Source organism: Oncorhynchus mykiss, chromosome 27, assembly GCF_013265735.2.
Source record: "Oncorhynchus mykiss isolate Arlee chromosome 27, USDA_OmykA_1.1, whole genome shotgun sequence".
Taxonomy (NCBI): domain Eukaryota; kingdom Metazoa; phylum Chordata; class Actinopteri; order Salmoniformes; family Salmonidae; genus Oncorhynchus; species Oncorhynchus mykiss.
The window spans coordinates 30,222,501-30,245,000 of NC_048591.1; the positions used below are offsets into that span (position 1 = coordinate 30,222,501).

Consider the following 22,500-nt stretch of genomic DNA (forward strand, 5'->3'; position numbering starts at 1 on the left):
AACACTAGCCTCCCGGGACAGTAACCCCTGGACTGGTCTGGGGGAATACAATATATATAATGTCACAGAGAATCCTTTCAGAATCGACGCTACAGTGTAACTGTTTAAAAGGCAGCACCAGGTAGGCTAGATAGGAAGTTTACAGTAGCCAAAGTCACGGGTCAGAGATTTACTTAGCTTCTATATTAGTACTACTCTAGCTAACTTTAAATGGCAGACAGTAAACTACCACAATATCAGTAACAATGTTTTGCCTGCATTTGTGTTTTAGCCTTGGTGGAGACTCAGGACCGTGTGTGTGACTGGGTCGGTGTGATACTGGGTCTATGTGTGTCTGGGTCTGTGTGTGTCTGGGTCTGTGTGTGACTGGGTCAGTGTGTGACTGTGTGTGACTGGGTCTGTGTGTGACTGGGTCTGTGTGTGTCTGGGTCTGTGTGTGTCTGGGTCTGTGTGTGACTGGGTCGGTGTGATACTGGGTCTATGTGTGTCTGGGTCTGTGTGTGTCTGGGTCTGTGTGTGACTGGGTCTGTGTGTGTCTGGGTCTGTGTGTGTCTGGGTCTGTGTGTGACTGGGTCGGTGTGATACTGGGTCTATGTGTGTCTGGGTCTGTGTGTGTCTGGTTCTGTGTGTGACTGGGTCGGTGTGATACTGGGTCTATGTGTGTCTGGGTCTGTGTGTGACTGGGTCTGTGTGTGACTGGGTCTGTGTGTGTCTGGGTCTGTGTGTGACTGGGTCTGTGTGTGACTGTGTGTGACTGGGTCTGTGTGTGACTGGGTCAGTGTGTGACTGGGTCTGTGTGTGACTGTGTGTGACTGAGCCTGTGTGTGACTGGGTCAGTGTGTGACTGGGTCTGTGTGTGACTGTGTGTGACTGGGTCTGTGTGTGACTGGGTCAGTGTGTGACTGGGTCTGTGTGTGACTGGGTCTGTGTGTGACTGGATGTGACTGGGTCTGTGTGTGACTGTGTGTGACTGGGTCTGTGTCTGACTGGGTCAGTGTGTGACTGTGTGTGACTGTGTGTGACTGGGTCTGTGTGTGACTGGGTCTGTGTGTGACTGGGTGTGACTGGGTCTGTGTGTGACTGGGTCTGTGTGTGACTGGGTCAGTGTGTGACTGGGTCTGTGTGTGACTGTGCGTGACTGGGTCTGTGTGTGACTGGGTTAGTGTGTGTGTGACTGTGTGTGACTGGGTCTGTGTGTGACTGGGTCTGTGTGTGACTGGGTGTGACTGGGTCTGTGTGTTACTGGGTGTGACTGGGTATGTGTGTGACTGGGTGTGTGTGTGTCTGGGTCTGTGTGTGTCTGGGTCTGTGTGTGACTGGGTCGGTGTGATACTGGGTCTATGTGTGTCTGGGTCTGTGTGTGTCTGGGTCTGTGTGTGACTGGGTCTGTGTGTGTCTGGGTCTGTGTGTGACTGGGTCGGTGTGATACTGGGTCTATGTGTGTCTGGGTCTGTGTGTGTCTGGGTCTGTGTGTGACTGGGTCGGTGTGATACTGGGTCTATGTGTGTCTGGGTCTGTGTGTGACTGGGTCTGTGTGTGACTGGGTCTGTGTGTGACTGGGTCTGTGTGTGTCTGGGTCTGTGTGTGACTGGGTCTGTGTGTGACTGTGTGTGACTGGGTCTGTGTGTGACTGGATGTGACTGGGTCTGTGTGTGACTGTGTGTGACTGGGTCTGTGTCTGACTGGGTCAGTGTGTGACTGTGTGTGACTGTGTGTGACTGGGTCTGTGTGTGACTGGGTCTGTGTGTGACTGGGTGTGACTGGGTCAGTGTGTGACTGGGTCTGTGTGTGACTGGGTCTGTGTGTGACTGGGTCAGTGTGTGACTGGGTCTGTGTGTGACTGGGTGTGACTGGGTCAGTGTGTGACTGGGTCTGTGTGTGACTGGGTCTGTGTGTGACTGGGTCAGTGTGTGACTGGGTCTGTGTGGGACTGCGTGTGACTGGGTCTGTGTGTTACTGGGTGTGACTGGGTATGTGTGTGACTGGGTGTGACTGGGTCTGTGTGTGACTGGGTGTGACTGGGTCAGTGTGTGACTGGGTCTGTGTGTGACTGGGTCTGTGTGTGACTGGGTCAGTGTGTGACTGTGTGTGACTGTGTGTGACTGGGTCTGTGTGTGACTGGGTCTGTGTGTGACTGGGTGTGACTGGGTCAGTGTGTGACTGGGTCTGTGTGTGACTGGGTCTGTGTGTGACTGGGTCAGTGTGTGACTGGGTCTGTGTGTGACTGGGTGTGACTGGGTCAGTGTGTGACTGGGTCTGTGTGTGACTGGGTCTGTGTGTGACTGGGTCAGTGTGTGACTGGGTCTGTGTGGGACTGCGTGTGACTGGGTCTGTGTGTTACTGGGTGTGACTGGGTATGTGTGTGACTGGGTGTGACTGGGTCTGTGTGTGACTGGGTGTGACTGGGTCAGTGTGTGACTGGGTCTGTGTGTGACTGGGTCTGTGTGTGACTGGGTCAGTGTGTGACTGGGTCTGTGTGGGACTGCGTGTGACTGGGTCTGTGTGTTACTGGGTGTGACTGGGTATGTGTGTGACTGGGTGTGACTGGGTCTGTGTGTGTCTGGGTCTGTGTGTGACTGGGTCTGTGTGTGACTGTGTGTGACTGGGTCTGTGTGTGACTGGATGTGACTGGGTCTGTGTGTGACTGTGTGTGACTGGGTCTGTGTCTGACTGGGTCAGTGTGTGACTGTGTGTGACTGTGTGTGACTGGGTCTGTGTGTGACTGGGTCTGTGTGTGACTGGGTGTGACTGGGTCAGTGTGTGACTGGGTCTGTGTGTGACTGGGTCTGTGTGTGACTGGGTCAGTGTGTGACTGGGTCTGTGTGGGACTGCGTGTGACTGGGTCTGTGTGTTACTGGGTGTGACTGGGTGTGACTGGGTCTGTGTGTGACTGGGTCTGTGTGTGACTGGGTCTGTGTGTAACTGGGTGTGACTGTGTGTGACTGGGTCTGTGTGTGACTGGGTGTGACTGGGTCTGTGTGTGACTGTGTGTAACTGGGTGTGACTGTGTGTGACTGGGTCTGTGTGTGACTGGGTCAGTGTGTGACTGTGTGTGACTGGGTCTGTGTGTGACTGGGTCTGTGTGGGACTGGGTGTGACTGGGTCTGTGTGTTACTGGGTGTGACTGGATATGTGTGTGACTGGGTGTGACTGGGTCTGTGTGTGACTGGGTCTGTGTGTGACTGGGTCTGTGTGTAACTGGGTATGACTGGGTCTGTGTGTGCCTGGGTCTGTGTGTGACTGGGTCTGTGTGTAACTGGGTGTGACTGTGTGTGACTGGGTGTGACTGGGTGTGTGTCTGACTGGGTGTGACTGGGTCTGTGTGTGACTGGGTGTGACTGGGTCGATGTGTGTGTAATGTGTATATATGGGGGAAGAGTTAATGGCTGTTGAGGAGGTGAGAGGAAGGGTCTGGAAGGGTGTTTCTCCTGAAGGGCTCTACAGTACCAACATTTGACTTGCATATGCGTCTATATATTTTGCTGTGCAACATGGAATTTTTATTAAGGAGCACCAGTCTATCTTTAATATCGCAAATATTTTTCCTTGTGCTCCTAAATTTCTTTGTGTGCTCACCTACATTTTTCAACACGTGTTCCTTGTAAAAAAGGCCAGCGTAGAGCCCTGCTCTGTCTGAAGATGTCTTTGAACTCCCCTATCCAGCTCTACCTGACTGTGTGTGTGTGTGTGTGTACTCAGCCTGCATGTCTGTTTGTCTGTGTGACCCTCTGTCTATAATTGTATTTCTCTTTCCTTGGGCATGAGTGTGTGCTGGTCTTTTTGTAGGCTCCACCTCTGCATTTCTCAGTGCTTTTCGATCAGTAAGTGGATGTTTTTTTCCCCAGACAACTATGTCCGTATGGATGATGTAACTTTCTAGTGTCGTCTGTGTCTGACCAAATGTGTGTGTTGTCAGTCTCTGAGATAGAGGCTTGACTTTTGGAGCGAGTTGGGAGGGAGTGAGTGTGAGCTGTTATCTGTGTTTTAACCTGCAGACGTTGAGGGGGGAACACAGACAGAGCAGCTGGTTGAAATATTGTCTCATTATGGGCTGCTGCAGAATGGCCTTTAGACATTGACCTCTGCCTACTTTTAATAAAAAACTATTGATTGGCTAGAAGACAGAGCAGCAACAGCAAGGGAGCAGGGGAGATGTCATAGCAACGCAGTGGTTTCCCAGGGTGACCAGAGAATCTTTGGAATTTGTGGGACAGGAAGAGAGATAGTCCTTAGCTTAGCTTGGAGCGTCTGCTGTGTGGAGGGAAATGGATCTAAAACTAGCTGTAGGCATTGGGAAGGTTTGTTTGGATGTATTCCAGCCATTTGGCTTAGCAATAGAGCTTCACCATTGGACTGCGTAGCTGTAGCGCTGTAGCCGTAGCCATTAGCCGTTACACACCTAAGCCCTTTGACTGGGAGCCAAGCTAAACGGCAGGTGGAGTTGATTGCATGGTATGGTGACTTTCTCAGAAAGAGCAATAGGAAAGAAACAGACTTAGTGGCTCAGAGGGTCAAAACAACAAGGCAGGAAAGGTCAATGCTCCCGAGTGGCGAGTGGCTCCCGAGTGGCGCAGCAGTCTAAGGCACTGCATCTCAGTGCAAGAGGCGTCACTACAGTCCCTGGTTTAAATCCAGGCTGTATCACATCCAGCCGTGAGTGGGAGTCCCATAGGGCGGCTCACAATTGGCCCAGCGTCGTTGGGGTTTGGCCAGAGTAGGTCTTCATTGTAAATAAGAATTTGTTCTTAACTGACTTGCCTAGTTATATAAAGGTTAAATAAAAAAATAAAAGGCTAAAAGCTCTCTCATTTTGTCATTTCTTTCTGTCCCTAGCACCGTCTCCCGTCAACTCTATCCAAGCCAAGGACATCACCAGACACACCATCTCCCTGGCCTGGCAGCAGCCTGAGAAAGCCAACGGGGTCATCCTGGAGTACGAGGTCAAATACTATGAGAAGGTGAGGTGGGAAATGTAGTTCTCTGGGAAATGCAGTTTTTTTCCGCTCAGGCTTTAAAATAACATTGAACCTGACAGGTTGAGAAATCTTTTTTTTTCTGAACAGTGAAAAGGTGACAACCCGACACTGTAGCCTCTGACGAAGCTGAAGTAAGAACCTTTGACATGCCAGGAAAACCACCTCAACTCTTTTCATCCCTCTGTCTCTCCTTCAGGACCAGAATGAGAGGAGTTATCGCATTATCAAGACGTCGTCCAGGAACACCGACATCAAGGGCCTGACCCCTCTGACCTCCTATGTGTTCCATGTGCGCGCTCGCACCGCCGCCGGCTATGGAGAGTTCAGCGCTCCTTTCGAGTTCATGACCAACTCTGGTAAGTGGAGCGCTACCTTGACAGCATCGCACAAATCACTGTGATGATGTCATTGTGACAAGGAGCAAGTGTCAACATGTGTTCTGTTTTAGCACATGCTATCCACCTACATCTTTGTCACAGCTTCTAACATGTTGGAACATGAATGATATAGACATTATGTCACATACTGATATCACCTGTTTTAGTACATCTGAATAACACCTAAATAATCCCAAACATTTAACAAACATTCAAACTCATAAGTATATTATTGACTGTTATGAACAGTCCTGACCTCCAATAAGAGGTCCTGTGTCATCTGATTGCCCCTGTCATGTGGGCAGGAGGACGTCTGTTCTGTCCTCTAGACACAGGTGTCTCCTTGTGATGCAGATGGAGATAGTGGCATATGGTAATGAGACACTGAAGCACACAGCTCTTTGCCCGGTGGAATGGCACAGCGTTGTGTCTCAACGGGCCTCTGAGAAACACAATACTTTATGGGGACTCATAAAATGGAGGATAGGGAGAAGGACTAATACTCTGGGCCACACATGGAGGGAGAGAGGAAGGGAGAGGAGGTCAATGACGAAGGCAAATAGAACATCTACTGTAGGTTTTACATCTCGGGACCTGATTAGACTGAATGATATTGACTTTGCTCTGTGTCTGTCCACCCACTCTTTCCCTCTCTCTACCTCTCCTTTTTCTCTCTCTTTCTTTCTCTACCTCTCCTTTTCTCTCTCTTTCTTTCTCTACCTCTCATTTTTCTCTCTACCTCTCATTTTTCTCTCTCTTTCTCTCACTACCTCTCCTTTCTTTCTCTCTCTCTCTCTCTCTCTCTCTCTCTCTCTCTCTCTCTCTCTCTCTCTCTCTCTCTCTCTCTCTCTCTCTCTCTACCTGTCTCCTCACTCTATATATTTGTATTCCTCTCTCTTCTCCTCTTTCTTCTCTCTCTCCCTCCCGCTCTTCCTCTCATATTCAGTTCCAGCTCCTATCATCGGTGATGGGACTAACTCCACAGTGTTGCTGGTGTCTGTGGTGGGCAGTGTTGTTCTCCTCCTCATACTCATCAGTGCCTTCGTCATCAGCAGGAGGTGAGACTCTCATCCTCTCTCTCTCTCTCTCTCTCTCTCTCTCTCTCTTTTCCTCTCTCTCTCTCCCTCTCTCTCCCTCTCGCTCTCTCTCTCCATTTTCTTTCTCTCCATCTTGCCTCCGTGATGAGAATGTCTTGCTTGGCAGCTGCTTGGCAGGCTCGATAAAGTGTCTGTCACACGACGACGATAGGTGCACGCACGCACTAACACACACACACTAACACACACACACACACACACACACACACACACACACACACACACACACACACACACACACACACACACACACACACACACACACACACACACACACACACACACAGCCCCAGTGAGTGATGTGTAGCCACACCTGAGACATGATTGACGGTGTGACAGTTGAAGAGATGTAATCAGCGACCCTCGCTCCTCTTCTCCCACTCCATCGCCTCTTTCCTTTCTCTTCCTCTCCTCCCTCCACCTCTATCCCTCTATCTCTCTCTGTGGCTGTAATATGGGGTGGTAGTTAGATTCTGTGACCTGTGGGGTGATGGAGAGTGAGAGAGACAGTGAGAGAGTAGGAGAGATAGAGAGAAAAAGTGAGAGAGAAGGAGGCAGCAGGTGGATTTGCAGTGACCCAATCAGAGGGTGTTAACCAGCGAGCAGTAGAGCAGAACAAAGCAGTGACACACAGATGGGATTACATGCAGATGGGGTCTCACTCTTCACGCTTTAACCACGCTCTGTCTTTTACTGGCCACTGTTTGTGGGTGTGTGTGCGCTCCTGTGTGATTGGACACTTCTATATGTATGAGAGAGAGAGTGTGTGGGCGATGGAGAAGGGGGATGTTTGTGTGTTTGTGCGCACATGTGTGTGTGATTGGGGCTCTTCCAGCCAAGCAGGTGGCCGTCTTTGATTCATATTCATTGACGGTAACCGTCTGTCATTGTGTCTTGACCATCGTGCGGGGGAGGGGTGGGTGGGTAGCGCTCAGCGTGGCTCACAGAGCTGTTTAACAGTCATTAAAAGGACAGAGAGGCACATTGTCATGTTTAAAAGTCATTAGTCCAACATTGTTCTGCACATCTGGTGGCCTTAGACAACCTCAAGAATACCACCATGGACTTGCTCCGTGCTGCTGAACCTAGCTAACCACGTCGGCCATGTTGTTTTTCTCCCCAGAAGGAGTAAGTACAGTAAGGCCAAGCAGGATGCTGATGAAGAGAAACACCTACACCAAGGTAGACCACTCACTGTACTCATCCTACGCTGGTATCAACGTTCACTGATGAGCGACACTGAAAAAAGAGCCTCTGAAAAAATGACGCCGTTGGTTAATAGAGTAATAAAAAACAGTTATGTTTGTAATGAAAGTGTGGATGAAATGTGTATTCCAAAAGTACTGCCGTATAACATTTACCACAGTATTCTCCAGTCAAAACCTATTGACAAGATAAATACTTTCATATTATTTTAGACGTCATTAACTCTGATGAAATAAGAGTTATTACATCAATCTAACAGACATTGGATGGAGAGATGTTGTAATGTAGAAGTTGAGGAATTAAAGGATAAAGGAGAAGAGAGGAAGGCAGTATAGCCCACAGCATGGGGAAAATTAAGAACAGATGGAGCTCTGCTGGTCAGAATGCACTAACTGTCCCTTTTCCCTCCTCCTTTCTCTCAGGAGTGAGGATATACGTAGACCCCTTCACCTACGAGGACCCCAACCAAGCTGTCCGAGAGTTTGCCAAGGAGATCGACGCTTCCTGTATCAAGATTGAGAAAGTCATTGGCATCGGTACGGACTGGACTTACCATTGCACATACTTTTACTATGTCAACATGACCGTCTGTCAGACTGGTAATATTTGGCCCGACTCATTGGGTCAATAGACAATAAAATGACTTGGGAGGGAAAATGTAATGTTCCTGCTTTCCCTTGTCTGCCAGTGGAAAAAGTCAGCCGATAAACCAAATAATAGAAAATAATCAATAGCCATTTCCCTCTCTCTTGCTCTCTTTCTGCTCGACTGAGAAGGAGGGATTGGGGATCACAGGGGGTCGATCAATGATTAAAGTACAGCCCCCTTTCCCACCACCACCTGTTCCCTTCCCTAGAAATAAGTGTGGTTTCTGTGTTATCAGGTATTTTCTTCACCACGTTGAAAATGTATGAGTATGTATTTTCTTGTGAGTTTGATAAGGTGTGTGTTTTATAATACGTTGTGTGTATGTGTGTGTTTTATAATAAGTTGTGTGTGTTTTATAATAAGTTGTGTGTGTTTTATAATAAGTTGTGTGTATGTGTGTGTTCCAGGTGAGTTTGATAAGGCGTGTGTTTTATAATAAGTTGTGTGTAGGTGTGTGTTTTATAATAAGTTGTGTGTATGTGTGTGTTTTATAATAAGTTGTGTGTATGTGTGTGTTTTATAATAAGTTGTGTGTATGTGTGTGTTTTATAATAAGTTGTGTGTAGGTGTGTGTTTTATAATAAGTTGTGTGTATGTGTGTGTTTTATAATAAGTTGTGTGTTTTTTTTGTGTTTTATAATAAGTTGTGTGTATGTGTGTGTTTTATAATAAGTTGTGTGTATGTGTGTGTTTTATAATAAGTTGTGTGTTTTTTTTGTGTTTTATAATAAGTTGTGTGTATGTGTGTGTTTTATAATAAGTTGTGTGTATGTGTGTGTTTTATAATACGTTGTGTGTATGTGTGTGTTTTATAATAAGTTGTGTGTATGTGTGTGTTTTATAATAAGTTGTGTGTATGTGTGTGTTTTATAATAAGTTGTGTGTAGGTGTGTGTTTTATAATAAGTTGTGTGTATGTGTGTGTTTTATAATAAGTTGTGTGTATGTGTGTGTTTTATAATACGTTGTGTGTATGTGTGTGTTTTATAATAAGTTGTGTGTATGTGTGTGTTTTATAATATGCTGTGTGTATGTGTGTGTTTTATAATAAGTTGCGTGTATGTGTGTGTTTTATAATAAGTTGTGTGTATGTGTGTGTTTTATAATAAGTTGTGTGTATGTGTGTGTTCCAGGTAAGTTTCATAAGGCGCGTGTTTTATAATAAGTTGTGTGTATGTGTGTGTTTTCTAATAAGTTGTGTGTATGTGTGTGTTTTATAATAAGTTTTGTGTATGTGTGTGTTTTATAATAAGTTGTGTGTATGTGTGTGTTCCAGGTGAGTTTGATAAGGCGTGTGTTTTATAATAAGTTGTGTATGTGTGTGTTCCAGGTGAGTTTGGGGAGGTGTGCAGCGGTCGTCTGAAAATGCCAGGGAAGAGGGAGATTTGTGTGGCCATTAAAACCCTGAAGGCGGGATACACCGACAAGCAGAGGCGGGACTTCCTGTCTGAGGCCAGCATCATGGGCCAATTCGACCATCCAAACATCATTCACCTGGAGGGAGTGGTCACCAAGTGTAAGTAGGATCCTAATCAGAGGATTTTTAAAAGGCAGAATTTAAATAAATGTGAGTAAATCAAAATATTGTGGATTTTATAATAGAGAAACCAATCATATGCTCTATATTTTCCCTATGGTCAACATAAACTATGAGGAGACAAAACCTGAAAGGGACAAACTCAGATAAAGACCCATCCCAGCCCTGTTACCCAGAGAGCCGTGGGTAGGGGTGGTGTGGGCGCCCATCCTGGGAATCCCCAGGTGGTTGGAGTCCAGATGGAACAGGTCTGGTCCAGGTCGGCTACAGGGTTAATGTGTCCTGCGCTGCAACTAGCTCATTAATCATAGTGTCAGCTGTAAATGTGTTTGGGGTTAGAGAGTGATACCGTATCTGCAGGACAGACCCTGTACTGCTGCCACACCAGACGCTGGCTTCTTACCCCTTCACCCCTTGTTGTTTAGAGCGTATTGGGGGATGGGGGGTGTACGTGTGGGAAACTAGTTGGGCGTTCAGTTCGTAGTGCGTTGTATAGGTGTTTGAGAGAGAGAGTTTCTATTGATGTTCCTACTGTTTTAGAATTGTATTCTTCATGTCTTTTACTATGAATGTGTGTCTGTTCACCTTTGATTAGGTACATGTGTGTGTGAGTGTTACCTCAGATTCCCAGTTACCTTGCCTGGATAGATGGAGAGACTGGTTTAATGCATTGTGACAGAACAGCCAGCCCTATATGTCCTCCTCTCTCACAGTCAGCCATTCAATCTGCACAGCCCTCAGAGAGAGAGAGAGAGAGAGAGAGAGAGAGAGAGAGAGAGAGAGAGAGAGAGAGAGAGAGAGAGAGAGAGAGAGAGAGAGAGAGAGAGAGAGAGAGAGAGAGAGAGAGAGAGAGAGAGAGAGAGAGAGAGAGAGAGAGAGAGAGAGAGAGAGAGAGAGAGAGAGAGAGAGAGAGAGAGAGAGAGAGAGAGAGAGAGAGAGAGAGAGAGAGAGAGAGAGAGAAATCAGAGATAAAGGGAGGAAAGACATAGGAGATGAGAAGGAGAGACAGGATGTGATTGAAAAATAGAGAGGATAACAATACATGTGAGAGGGAGCGTGAAGGAGAGAGAAGGAGAGAAGAAGAGGGGAATAGGGGGAGAAAGATTGAGAAAGGAAAGGGGAGGCTGAAAGAGAAGCAGACACTGAGAGAGAGAGAGATGTAGAGAGAGATGTAGAGAACCAGTAAATGAGATACCAGACTGGAAACAGAATCCGTTTGAGAGGAGAGGACTGCATCTAATTTTCCTCTCCTTCCCTCTCCCCTTACTCCTATCTTTGTAATGACAAAAAGCTTGACACCCGTTTCTCTGCAATTAGTCCTTCACACTTGAGTGTGTCAGTGGAATCTATTAAGAATCCATTATTTGAATTGCACTTTTCTCCTCCCTATTTCAATCTATTTAAAAGGGATTTCTATCTCGCCTCAGTACGGCCACACTGCCTGTCCAAGAGGCCAATTAAGTCTTATTAATTATTGATGAAGTCTAAATACGCACTAAATACATAAATAGACTAACATCAGAGACTCAGAGTTGAGGCAGCATAGCCTCTCATCTTAGCCATTTATTTATTTTTTCTTAGCGTCACTCTGACATAATTAAAAACCCTGGCCGTCCATCGTCAGTCGTTAACACTTTAAGGATTCCCAGCTTTCCTTTAGGATGTGATACATTTAAATTCCCACATTTACATAATGTAAGCACTGCTAAATTAGAAATGGTCCTTTTATAAAAAACAATTACAATACGATCCAGTGAGAGTTAGTAGCAGGCCTCTTTGTGTTCTCCCACCGACGTCAGCTCTCTTTAATAACGTTCCCCTAATGTTACCTCAACATTCTCCAAACATTGTCCTATATGTTATCCTCTACCCTCCCTAGTCATTTTTGGACAGGTGATAATCAGCTTATTGGCGGGGCCCCTGCCCAGAGTTCATTGCCAAAGGCGGCGGGACGTATTCAGTAAACAAGACATTAGCATGCAAATAGGCTGGGAGGACGAGGGAGGGGCTGAGAAGAGGCGAGATGGGGGTCGTAGGTCAGACGCTCCTCAGACTTATTTAGGGAGCTGTCAATCAGCCGCGGCCCGGGGGCAGCAGAGGAGAACAAAACAGCACAAAGATGGTTGACAAAGAGGCTCCCCTCTCAAGTTGAACTCCACTTCCTCTTTGGGGCGTTGCTATAGCCCTGTAAGTCATGGAGTGCCAATCACGCACCACACAGAGCCGTGACTGACAGCCTCTTGGCAATCGAACCAGTCTACTGCAGAGTGGGAGACCTTCACCTTCAGACCCTGAAACTACTAACTACTTGACTCAGTGGAACTAGACACTAATAACTAGGAAACACTCAAATAACTCTCAAATATGTGGGCAAATGAGTTTCTAATAACAAATAAAATGTGAGTATACATGTTTAAAATAATAATCATAATCATAGCACAGTATCTAACAATTCCAAGAGGAGTTAGAAGTAAAAGTAAACTATTCACCATGTATTTGCTGTATGGCTGGTTAGGCAGTTGCCATCTTGCTAGAGCTATGGGATGAACCACACATCTCTCCCCCCTCTCTACCTCCTCCTCTCTACCTCCCAGAGCCACACAAAGACACGCAAACCATCACAGAACCACCAGGGAATCTCCCTCCTGCTGCTGAAAGAAAGAGACAGATGCTCCCCCGAGAGAGAGAGAGAGAGAGAGAGAGAGAGAGAGAGAGAGAGAGAGAGAGGGCAGAAAGGAGTGGCAGGGATGGAGAATGAAATGGAAAAAGAGAGACAAAAATAGACAGATTGTCATAGATGAATAGAGATTGTGTGTGTATGTCTCTCTCAATATCTCTCTCTTCATCACTCAATACCTAGGTTTACCTCCACTGTATTCACATCCTACCTTACCTTTGTCTGTACATTATACCTTGATGCTATTTTATCGCCCCCAGAAACCTCCTTTTACTCTCTGTTCCAGACGTTCTAGACGACCAATTCTTATTGCTTTTAGCCGCACCCTTATTCTACTCCTCCTATGTTCCTCTGGCGATGTAGAGGTGAATCCAGGCCCTGCAGTGCCTAGCTCCACTCCTATTTCCCAGGCGCTCTCTTTTGACGACTTCTGTAACCGTAATAGCCTTGGTTTCATGCATGTTAACATTAGAAGCCTCCTCCCTAAGTTTGTTCTATTCACTGCTTTAGCACACTCTGCCAACCCGGTTGTTCTAGCTGTGTCTGAATCCTGGCTTAGGAAGACCACCAAAAATTCAGACATTTTAATTCCAAACTACAACATTTTCAGACAAGATAGAACTGCCAAAGGGGGCGGTGTTGCAATCTACTGCAAAGATAGCCTGCAGAGTTCTGTCCCACTATCCAGGTCTGTACCCAAACAATTTGAACTTCTACTTTTAAAAATCCACCTCTCTAAAAACAAGTCTCTCACCGTTGCCGCCTGCTATAGACCACCCTCTGCCCCCAGCTGTGCTCTGGACACCATATGTGAACTGATTGCCCCCCATCTATCTTCAGAGCTCGTGCTGCTAGGCGACCTAAACTGGAACATGCTTAACACCCCAGCCATCCTACAATCTAAACTTGATGCCCTCAATCTCACACAAATTATCAATGAACCTACCAGGTACCTCCCCAAAGCACATGGGCACCCTCATAGATATCATCCTAACCAACTTCCCCTCTAAATACACCTCTGCTGTCTTCAACCAAGATCTCAGCGATCACTGCCTCATTGCCTGCATCCGTAATGGGTCAGCGGTCAAACGACCTCCTCTCATCACTGTAAAACGCTCCCTGAAACACTTCAGCGAGCAGGCCTTTCTAATCGACCTGGCCGGGGTATCCTGGAAGGATATTGACCTCATCCCGTCAGTAGAGGATGCCTGGATATTTTTTTTCAATGCCTTCCTAACCATCTTAAATAAACATGCCCCATTCAAGAAATTTAGAACCAGGAACAGATATAGCCCTTGGTTCTCCCCAGACCTGACTGCCCTTAACCAACACAAAAACATCCTATGGCGTTCTGCATTAGCATCGAACATCCCCCATGATATGCAGCTGTTCAGGGAAGCTAGAAACCATTATACACAGGCAGTTAGAAAAGCCAAGGCTAGCTTTTTCAAGCAGAAATTTGCTTCTTGCAACACTAACTCAAAAAAGTTCTGGGACACTGTAAAGTCCATGGAGAATAAGAACACCTCCTCCCAGCTGCCCACTGCACTGAAGATAGAAACACTGTCACCACTGATAAATCCACCATAATTGAAAATTTCAATAAGCATTTTTCTACTGCTGGCCATGCTTTCCACCTGGCTACTCCTACCCCTGTCAACAGCACTGCACCCCCAACAGCAACTCGCCCAAGCCTTCCCCATTTCTCCTTCTCCCAAATCCATTCAGCTGATGTTCTGAAAGAGCTGCAAAATCTGGACCCCTACAAATCAGCCGGGCTAGACAATCTGGACCCTTTCTTTCTAAAATTATCTGCCGAAATTGTTGCCACCCCTATTACTAGCCTGTTCAACCTCTCTTTCGTGTCGTCTGAGATTCCCAAAGATTGGAAAGCAGCTGCGGTCATCCCCGTCTTCAAAGGGGGGGACACTCTTGACCCAAACTGCTACAGACCTATATCTATCCTACCATGCCTTTCTAAGGTCTTCGAAAGCCAAGTCAACAAACAGATTACCGACCATTTCGAATCTCACCATACCTTCTCTGCTATGCAATCTGGTTTCAGAGCTGGTCATGGGTGCACCTCAGCCACGCTCAAGGTCCTAAACGATATCTTAACCGCCATCGATAAGAAACATTACTGTGCAGCCGTATTCATTGATCTGGCCAAGGCTTCCGACTCTGTCAATCACCACATCCTCATCGGCAGACTCAACAGCCTTGGTTTCTCAAATGATTGCCTCGCCTGGTTCACCAACTACTTCTCTGATAGAGTTCAGTGTGTCAAATCGGAGGGTCTGTTGTCCGGACCTCTGGCAGTCTCTATGGGGGAGCCACAGGGTTCAATTCTTGGACCGACTCTCTTCTCTGTATACATCAATGAGGTCGCTCTTGCTGCTGGTGAGTCTCTGATCCACCTCTACGCAGACAACACCATTCTGTATACTTCCGGCCCTTCTTTGGACACTGTGTTAACAACCCTCCAGGCAAGCTTCAATGCCATACAACTCTCCTTCCGTGGCCTCCAATTGCTCTTAAATACAAGTAAAACTAAATGCATGCTCTTCAACCGATCGCTACCTGCACCTACCCGCCTGTCCAACATCACTACTCTGGACGGCTCTGACTTAGAATACGTGGACAACTACAAATACTTAGGTGTCTGGTTAGACTGTAAACTCTCCTTCCAGACCCATATCAAACATCTCCAATCCAAAGTTAAATCTAGAATTGGCTTCCTATTTCGCAACAAAGCATCCTTCACTCTTGCTGCCAAACATACCCTTGTAAAACTGACCATCCTACCAATCCTCGACTTTGGCGATGTCATTTACAAAATAGCCTCCAATACCCTACTCAACAAATTGGATGCAGTCTATCACAGTGCAATCCGTTTTGTCACCAAAGCCCCATATACTACCCACCATTGCGACCTGTACGCTCTCGTTGGCTGGCCCTCGCTTCATACTCGTCGCCAAACCCACTGGCTCCATGTCATCTACAAGACCCTGCTAGGTAAAGTCCCCCCTTATCTCAGCTCGCTGGTCACCATAGCATCTTCCACCTGTAGCACACGCTCCAGCAGGTATATCTCTCTAGTCACCCCCAAAACCAATTCTTTCTTTGGCCGCCTCTCTTTCCAGTTCTCTGCTGCCAATGACTGGAACGAACTACAAAAATCTCTGAAACTGGAAACACTTATCTCCCTCACTAGCTTTAAGCACCAACTGTCAGAGCAGCTCACAGATTACTGCACCTGTACATAGCCCACCTATAATATAGCCCAAACAACTACCTCTTTCCCAACTGTATCTAATTAATTTATTTATTTTTTCCTGCTTTGCACCCCATTATTTTTATTTCTACTTTGCACATTCTTCCATTGCAAAACTACCATTCCAGTGTTTTACTTGCTATATTGTATTTACCTTGCCACCATGGCCTTTTTTGCCTTTACCTCCCTTCTCACCTCATTTGCTCACATTGTATATAGACTTGTTTATACTGTATTATTGACTGTATGTTTGTTTTACTCCATGTGTAACTCTGTGTCGTTGTATCTGTGGAACTGCTTTGCTTTATCTTGGCCAGGTCGCAATTGTAAATGAGAACTTGTTCTCAACTTGCCTACCTGGTTAAATAAAGGTAAAATAAAAAATAAATAAAAATGTACAGTGCCTTCAGAAAGTATTCACACCCTGAATTCAAAATGGAGGAAATATATTTTTTCTCACCAACCTACATACAATACCCCATAATGACAAAGTGAAAACATGTTTTTAGACATTTTAGCACAATTGAAAATGAAATACAGAAATATCTAATTTACGTAAGTATTCACACCCCTGCGTCAATTATTTGTAGAAGCACCGTTGTCAGCGATTACAGTTGAGTCTTTCTGGGTAAATCTCCAAGAGCTTTCCACACCTGTGCAACATTTGGCCATTTATTTATTTTTTATTCTTCAAACTCTGTCAAATTGGTTGTTTATCATTTGCTACACAACCATTTTCAGGTCTTGCCATAGATTTTCAAGTAGATTTAAGTAAAAACTGTAATTCGGCCACTCAGGAGCATTCACTGTTGTCTTCGTTAGCAACTCCAGTGTAGATTTGGCCTTGTGTTTTAGGTTATTGTCCTGCTGAAAGGTGAATTCATCTCCCAGTGTCTGCTGGAAAACAGACTGAACCAGGTTTTCCTCAAGGATTTTGCCTGTACTTAGCTTCATTCCGTTTATTTTTTATCCATAAAACCTCCCCAGTCCTTAACATTTACAAGCATATCCATAACATGATGCAGCCACCATCATGCTTGAAAAAATGGAGAGTGGCAATGTGTTACGTTTGGGGCAAATCCAATACAACACTTTCTATTCAGGACAAAAAGTGAATTGGGGTTGAATACTTTTTTACTCAAGACATTTCAGGGGTAGAATACGTATTGACTCGAGACATTTCAGGGTTTGAATACTTATTGACTGAAGACATTTCAGGGGTAGAATACGTATTGACTCGATACATTTCAGGGGTTGAATACTTATTGACTGAAGACATTTCAGGGGTAGAATACTTATTGACTGAAGACATTTCAGGGGGAGAATACGTATTGACTCAACACATTTCAGGGGTAGAATACTTATTGACTCAACACATTTCAGGAGTAGAATACTTATTGACTCAACACATTTCAGGGGTTGAATACTTATTGACTCAAGACATTTCAGGGGTAGAATACTTATTGACTCAAGACATTTCAGGGGTTGAATACTTATTGACTCAACACATTTCAGGGGTTGAATACTTATTGACTCAACACATTTCAGGGGTAGAATACGTATTGACTCAACACATTTCAGGGGTAGAATACCTATTGACTCAACACATTTCAGGGGTAGAATACTTATTGACTCAACACATTTCAGGGGTTGAATACTTATTGACTCAACACATTTCAGGGGTTGAATACTTATTGACTCAAGACATTTCAGGGGTAGAATACTTATTGACTCAAGACATTTCAGGGGTAGAATACTTATTGACTCAAGACATTTCAGGGGTTGAATACTTATTGACTCAACACATTTCAGGGGTTGAATACTTATTGACTCAAGACATTTCAGGGGTAGAATACTTATTGACTCAAGACATTTCAGGGGTAGAATACGTATTGACTCAACACATTTCAGGGGTTGAATACTTATTGACTGAAGACATTTCAGGGGTAGAATACTTATTGACTCAAGACATTTCAGGGGTAGAATACGTATTGACTCAACACATTTCAGGGGTAGAATACCTATTGACTCAACACATTTCAGGGGTTGAATACCTATTGACTCAACACATTTCAGGGGTAGAATACTTATTGACTCAAGACATTTCAGGGGTAGAATACGTATTGACTCAACACATTTCAGTGGTAGAATACCTATTGACTCAACACATTTCAGGGGTAGAATACCTATTGACTCAACACATTTCAGGGGTAGAATACCTATTGACTCAACACATTTCAGGGGTAGAATACTTATTGACTCAAGACATTTCAGGGGTAGAATACGTATTGACTCAACACATTTCAGTGGTAGAATACCTATTGAGTCAACACATTTCAGGGGTAGAATACGTAATAATAATAACGAAACCCGGCAACAAAATACCAGCCGTCAGTAACAGCCTTACAATAAAACAAACACGCACACAAACATGGGGGAAACCAGAGGGTAAATAATGAACATGTAATGGGGGGGAATTGAAACCATGTTTGTAGAAAACAATGGCAAAACAAATGGAAAATGAAAAGTTGATCGGTGATGGCTAGAAGGCCGGTGATGTCGACCGCGGGACCCCGCCTGAGCAAGGAGAGGGACTGACTTCGGCGGAAGTCGTGACAGGGATATTGTGTGTAGGCCAGTGACATTTTTTTAGCTATATTTAATCAATTTCAATTCAGGCTGTAACACAACAAAATGTGTAAAAAGTCTAGCGGTGTGAATACATTCTGAAGAGACCATATGTGCACATTTCTTGCCTTTGCTCATTAGTATACTAGATTGTGTGTGTGTGTGTGTGGGAGGGGGGGGGGGTTTGGTTGGTGTTATGTTACGGTAGAGATCCTTCTCTGTGTTGTTGAGTAAGTGGGAGCCACGAGGACACACTCACACTGAACTAATTAAATCACTACGGGACTGAGACGAATGGTATACCACACACACACACACACACACACACACACACACACACACACACACACACACACACACACACACACACTCCTGAGAACCACTGCTCTCCTGCTGTGCTGTGATGTGCATCATTTACCTCCATAATCATCTCTGCCTTTCATTCTCTCTCACTCTCTCTCTCTTTTTTTCTTCAGGTAAACCAGTGATGATTATCACAGAGTACATGGAGAATGGCTCGCTGGATGCATTTCTAAGGGTAAGTCATGCAGTGTGTGTGCATATTCAACTCTGTGTGTGGTATGTGTCTGCTTACACATGTTCAGAACTCGGACTATTACGGCCATTATCCTCTTAATGAATGTCAAACAAGCACGTCATCAAGATTATGATGACTTACTATCTACAATCATCATCACATCCTGCCAGTACACTGCATACAAACATTATCTAACATGAATTTCTTTGTTTGTTTGGTTCTCTAGAAGAATGACGGGCGTTTCACAGTGATCCAGCTGGTGGGCATCTTGCGTGGCATTGCGTCGGGCATGAAGTACCTGTCTGACATGAGCTACGTCCACAGAGACCTGGCCGCACGCAACATCCTGGTCAACAGCAACCTGGTGTGTAAGGTGTCTGACTTCGGCATGTCCAGAGTCCTGGAGGACGACCCCGAGCCTGCTTACACCACCAGGGTAAGAGTCTGGCTGTAATTTCAGTATGTCTATCTACCTGTCAGCATTTTTAGGTGTCTTTATTTTTGTATGTAGATCTCTGTTTTTGGTACAGTATGAGTGATACTAACACCTTGTTACCTGACAATCACAGGGAGGGAAGATCCCCATTCGCTGGACAGCCCCAGAGGCCATCGCCTACAGAAAGTTCACCTCGGCCAGCGACGTGTGGAGCTACGGCATTGTCATGTGGGAAGTGATGTCATACGGAGAGCGGCCATATTGGGACATGAGTAACCAGGATGTAAGTCTACAATGAGAACAGATTCAGGTTTAAAACGTTATGTCATAATAACAAATAAATAACAAATAGTATCTGTGCAATTACAGCTGTACAATTTTCCTGATTCCATCCTATTATTCAATTATAATAACATCATCATTACAGTGTGATTAAGATGGCTGAGTAATCTAGCTCACAGTCTACCATCAACCCTCTAAACCTCTGCCCCCTCTCCCCCAAGGTGATCAAGGCCATAGATGAGGGGTACAGGCTGCCCCCACCTATGGACTGCCCCGTGGCATTGCACCAGCTGATGCTGGACTGCTGGCAGAGGGAGAGGGGCGATAGGCCCAAGTTTGGCCAGATCGTCAACATGCTGGACAAACTGATCCGGAACCCCAACAGCCTGAAGAGGACTGGAGGAGAGACCACACGGTGAGACAGGGATTTCCTGGTTTATTCACTATTATTGTAATGTGTGTAGTCAGTACTGTTTTATACACTCCCATAGAACATTAACTGAACGGTACACCTTGTAAAATGAAGTATGTGTTCTAATAGAGTTGAGAATTACAATGGTAGCTAGCTGTATGTTATAAAAAAAATCATGTAAATAGTAGCTGTTACTCCTAGGAGGACGTACGTGTGTTTACAGACCTAGAGCTAGTCGGGGAGGAAAGTATTTTTTTCACTTTAACAGAGAGAGAGAGAGAGAGAGAGAGGGAGGGAGAGGAGTCCTAGAGGAGTAATTAGTGGAACTGAATCCCATAAACAGCTTTTACAGTTAAAGAAGGGGAAATGTTCTGCAGAGTATACAGGGGCGGGGGAGTGGTTGAGGTCTTGGGGTCCCTGGCAACATTTCAAATCCACATGCTGGTTCCATGTCTCTGGGTGGTAGAGGTGGAGAAAGACCCCCAAACCACCACAGTATGTTTCACAATGAGTTCACAACGAAGCAGTGGCCTGTGTATTACCCCACAGCTCCCCCACCCCACCCCCCCAGACCACCCCCAATAGACCCCAGCCCCCCCCCCCAGCCAGGCCAAAGTGGTGCTTGAACCCTGCAGCCCAAGCCTCTTAGCCAACACCTGTTCAATTATGGAGGAGGGGAGCAGTGGAGCGGGACCGTAGTGAGCGTGCTCAGTCCCTCGGCTGCACTGGCCCTGGGTAAATATTTGATGGCAGACATCGTTGTGAAGCTAGGGACGGAGGGATGAAGGGATGGAAAAGGAGAGGGGAAATGTAGTTCTCTGTTGGTGTGCCTGAAAGAAGGACAAGAGTCATGATGAATATCTGCATGCTAGAGGAGAAGCAGTATGAGGTCAAAGCCACAGTGTGTGTTGTTAATGTTTTCCATTTAAATAACGACTAACTAACTGTGTTGGTGACACCCGGGAGGAACTGTGTTTTACTTGGCTTCTGTCTTGGAGGACAAATGGAGATGGGACGCATGCTAGCGCTTAGTTTGACTAACTTTCTGGTTCCATAAGAAAAAAATATGTGTGTGTGAGAGAGAGAGAGAGAGAGAGAGAGAGAGAGAGAGAGAGAGAGGGAGAGAGAGAGAGAGAGAGAGAGAGAGAGAGGGGGGGTGGGGGGAAAGAGAGAGAGAGAGAGAGAGAGACAGAGAGAGAGAGAGAGAGAGAGAGAGAGAGAGAGAGAGAGAGAGAGAGAGACAGAGAGAGAGAGAGAGAGAGAGAGAGACAGAGACAGAGAGAGAGAGAGAGAGAGAGAGGGGGGGTGGGGGAAAGAGAGAGAGAGAGAGAGAGAGAGAGAGAGAGAAAGAGAGAGAGAGAGAGAGAGAGAGAGAGAGGGGGGGGGGAAGAGAGAGGGATGGAGAGAGAGAGAGAGAGAGAGAGAAAGAGAGAGAGAGAGAGAGAGAGAGAGAGAGAGAGACAGAGAGAGAGAGAGAAAGAGAGAGAGAGAGAGAGAGAGAGAAAGAGAGAGAGAGAGAGATGTGTATGTATGTGTGTGTGTGTGTGTGTATGTATGTATGTATGTATGTGTGTATATGTATGTGTATGTATATATGTATGTGTATGTATATATATATGTATATATATATGTATGTGTATGTATATATGTATGTATATGTGTATATATGTATGTATATATATGTATATGTGTATATGTGTATGTATATATATGTATATATACATATTTTATTTTTTTTCGATGTACTTTACTCAAACCAGTGAATATCACTTATTATAAATGAGATCATTAACTATCAGCTCTTGGAATATCCAGGGCCTATACTCTTCACATTTTGGTTATAAAACAACTAATCCAGAATTGATTAAAAACATCAAGGGACAGGACATCATAATCCTACTGGAAACATGGTGTCGTGGAGACATAGATACTCAGTGTCCCTCAGGCTATAGAGAAAGTTTACTACCATCAATCAAACATAAAAATGTTAAACGGGGCCGAGACTCAGGTGGAATCATCATTTGGCATAAGCAGGACTTAGCACTGAATGAAATGAAAAAAGGTACCACTCACATTTGGCTAAAACTTAACAAAGGTACAATCTATTGTGACAATGATGTATACATATGTGCAGCTTATGCTCCTCCTTCAGATTCATCATATTATGATGATCAGTTTTTTGACAATCTCCAGACAGAAATCATTACATTTCAGGCGCAGGGTAAAGTGCTTCTTTGTGGAGATTTCAATGCAAGAACAGGTTCTGAGCCTGACTACACTGATGCGGGAGGTAACCACCACATATTTGGACACCCCTCCTTGTACAGTAGCCCTATTATAAATAATAGAAACAGTCCTGACCAAATACTGAACAAAAATGGAAAAGAGTTAGTACATCTCTGTCGAGCCTTAG

General features: G+C 45.3%; 1 protein-coding gene across 3 annotated transcripts in view; it reads left to right on the forward strand.

The window, feature by feature from the left end:
• The window catches only part of LOC110507933 (ephrin type-A receptor 4-like), an 82,767-nt gene that overhangs the window by 47,759 nt on the left and 12,508 nt on the right, over nt 1–22,500 (forward strand). For 2 of the 3 annotated variants that reach the window (XR_005039963.1, XM_036964815.1), the window contains exons 6-15: nt 4,834–4,958; nt 5,173–5,332; nt 6,300–6,411; nt 7,574–7,632; nt 8,079–8,192; nt 9,634–9,819; nt 18,896–18,957; nt 19,184–19,393; nt 19,527–19,676; nt 19,897–20,090. Coding sequence is in view for 1 of the 3 variants with exons in the window: in XM_036964815.1 (XP_036820710.1) it covers nt 4,834–4,958; nt 5,173–5,332; nt 6,300–6,411; nt 7,574–7,632; nt 8,079–8,192; nt 9,634–9,819; nt 18,896–18,957; nt 19,184–19,393; nt 19,527–19,676; nt 19,897–20,090 (1,372 nt within the window). In the remaining 2 variants the exon portion in view is untranslated. The remainder of the gene's footprint in view (nt 1–4,833; nt 4,959–5,172; nt 5,333–6,299; nt 6,412–7,573; nt 7,633–8,078; nt 8,193–9,633; nt 9,820–18,895; nt 18,958–19,183; nt 19,394–19,526; nt 19,677–19,896; nt 20,091–22,500) is intronic. The other variant, XR_005039964.1, reaches the window with a different exon arrangement.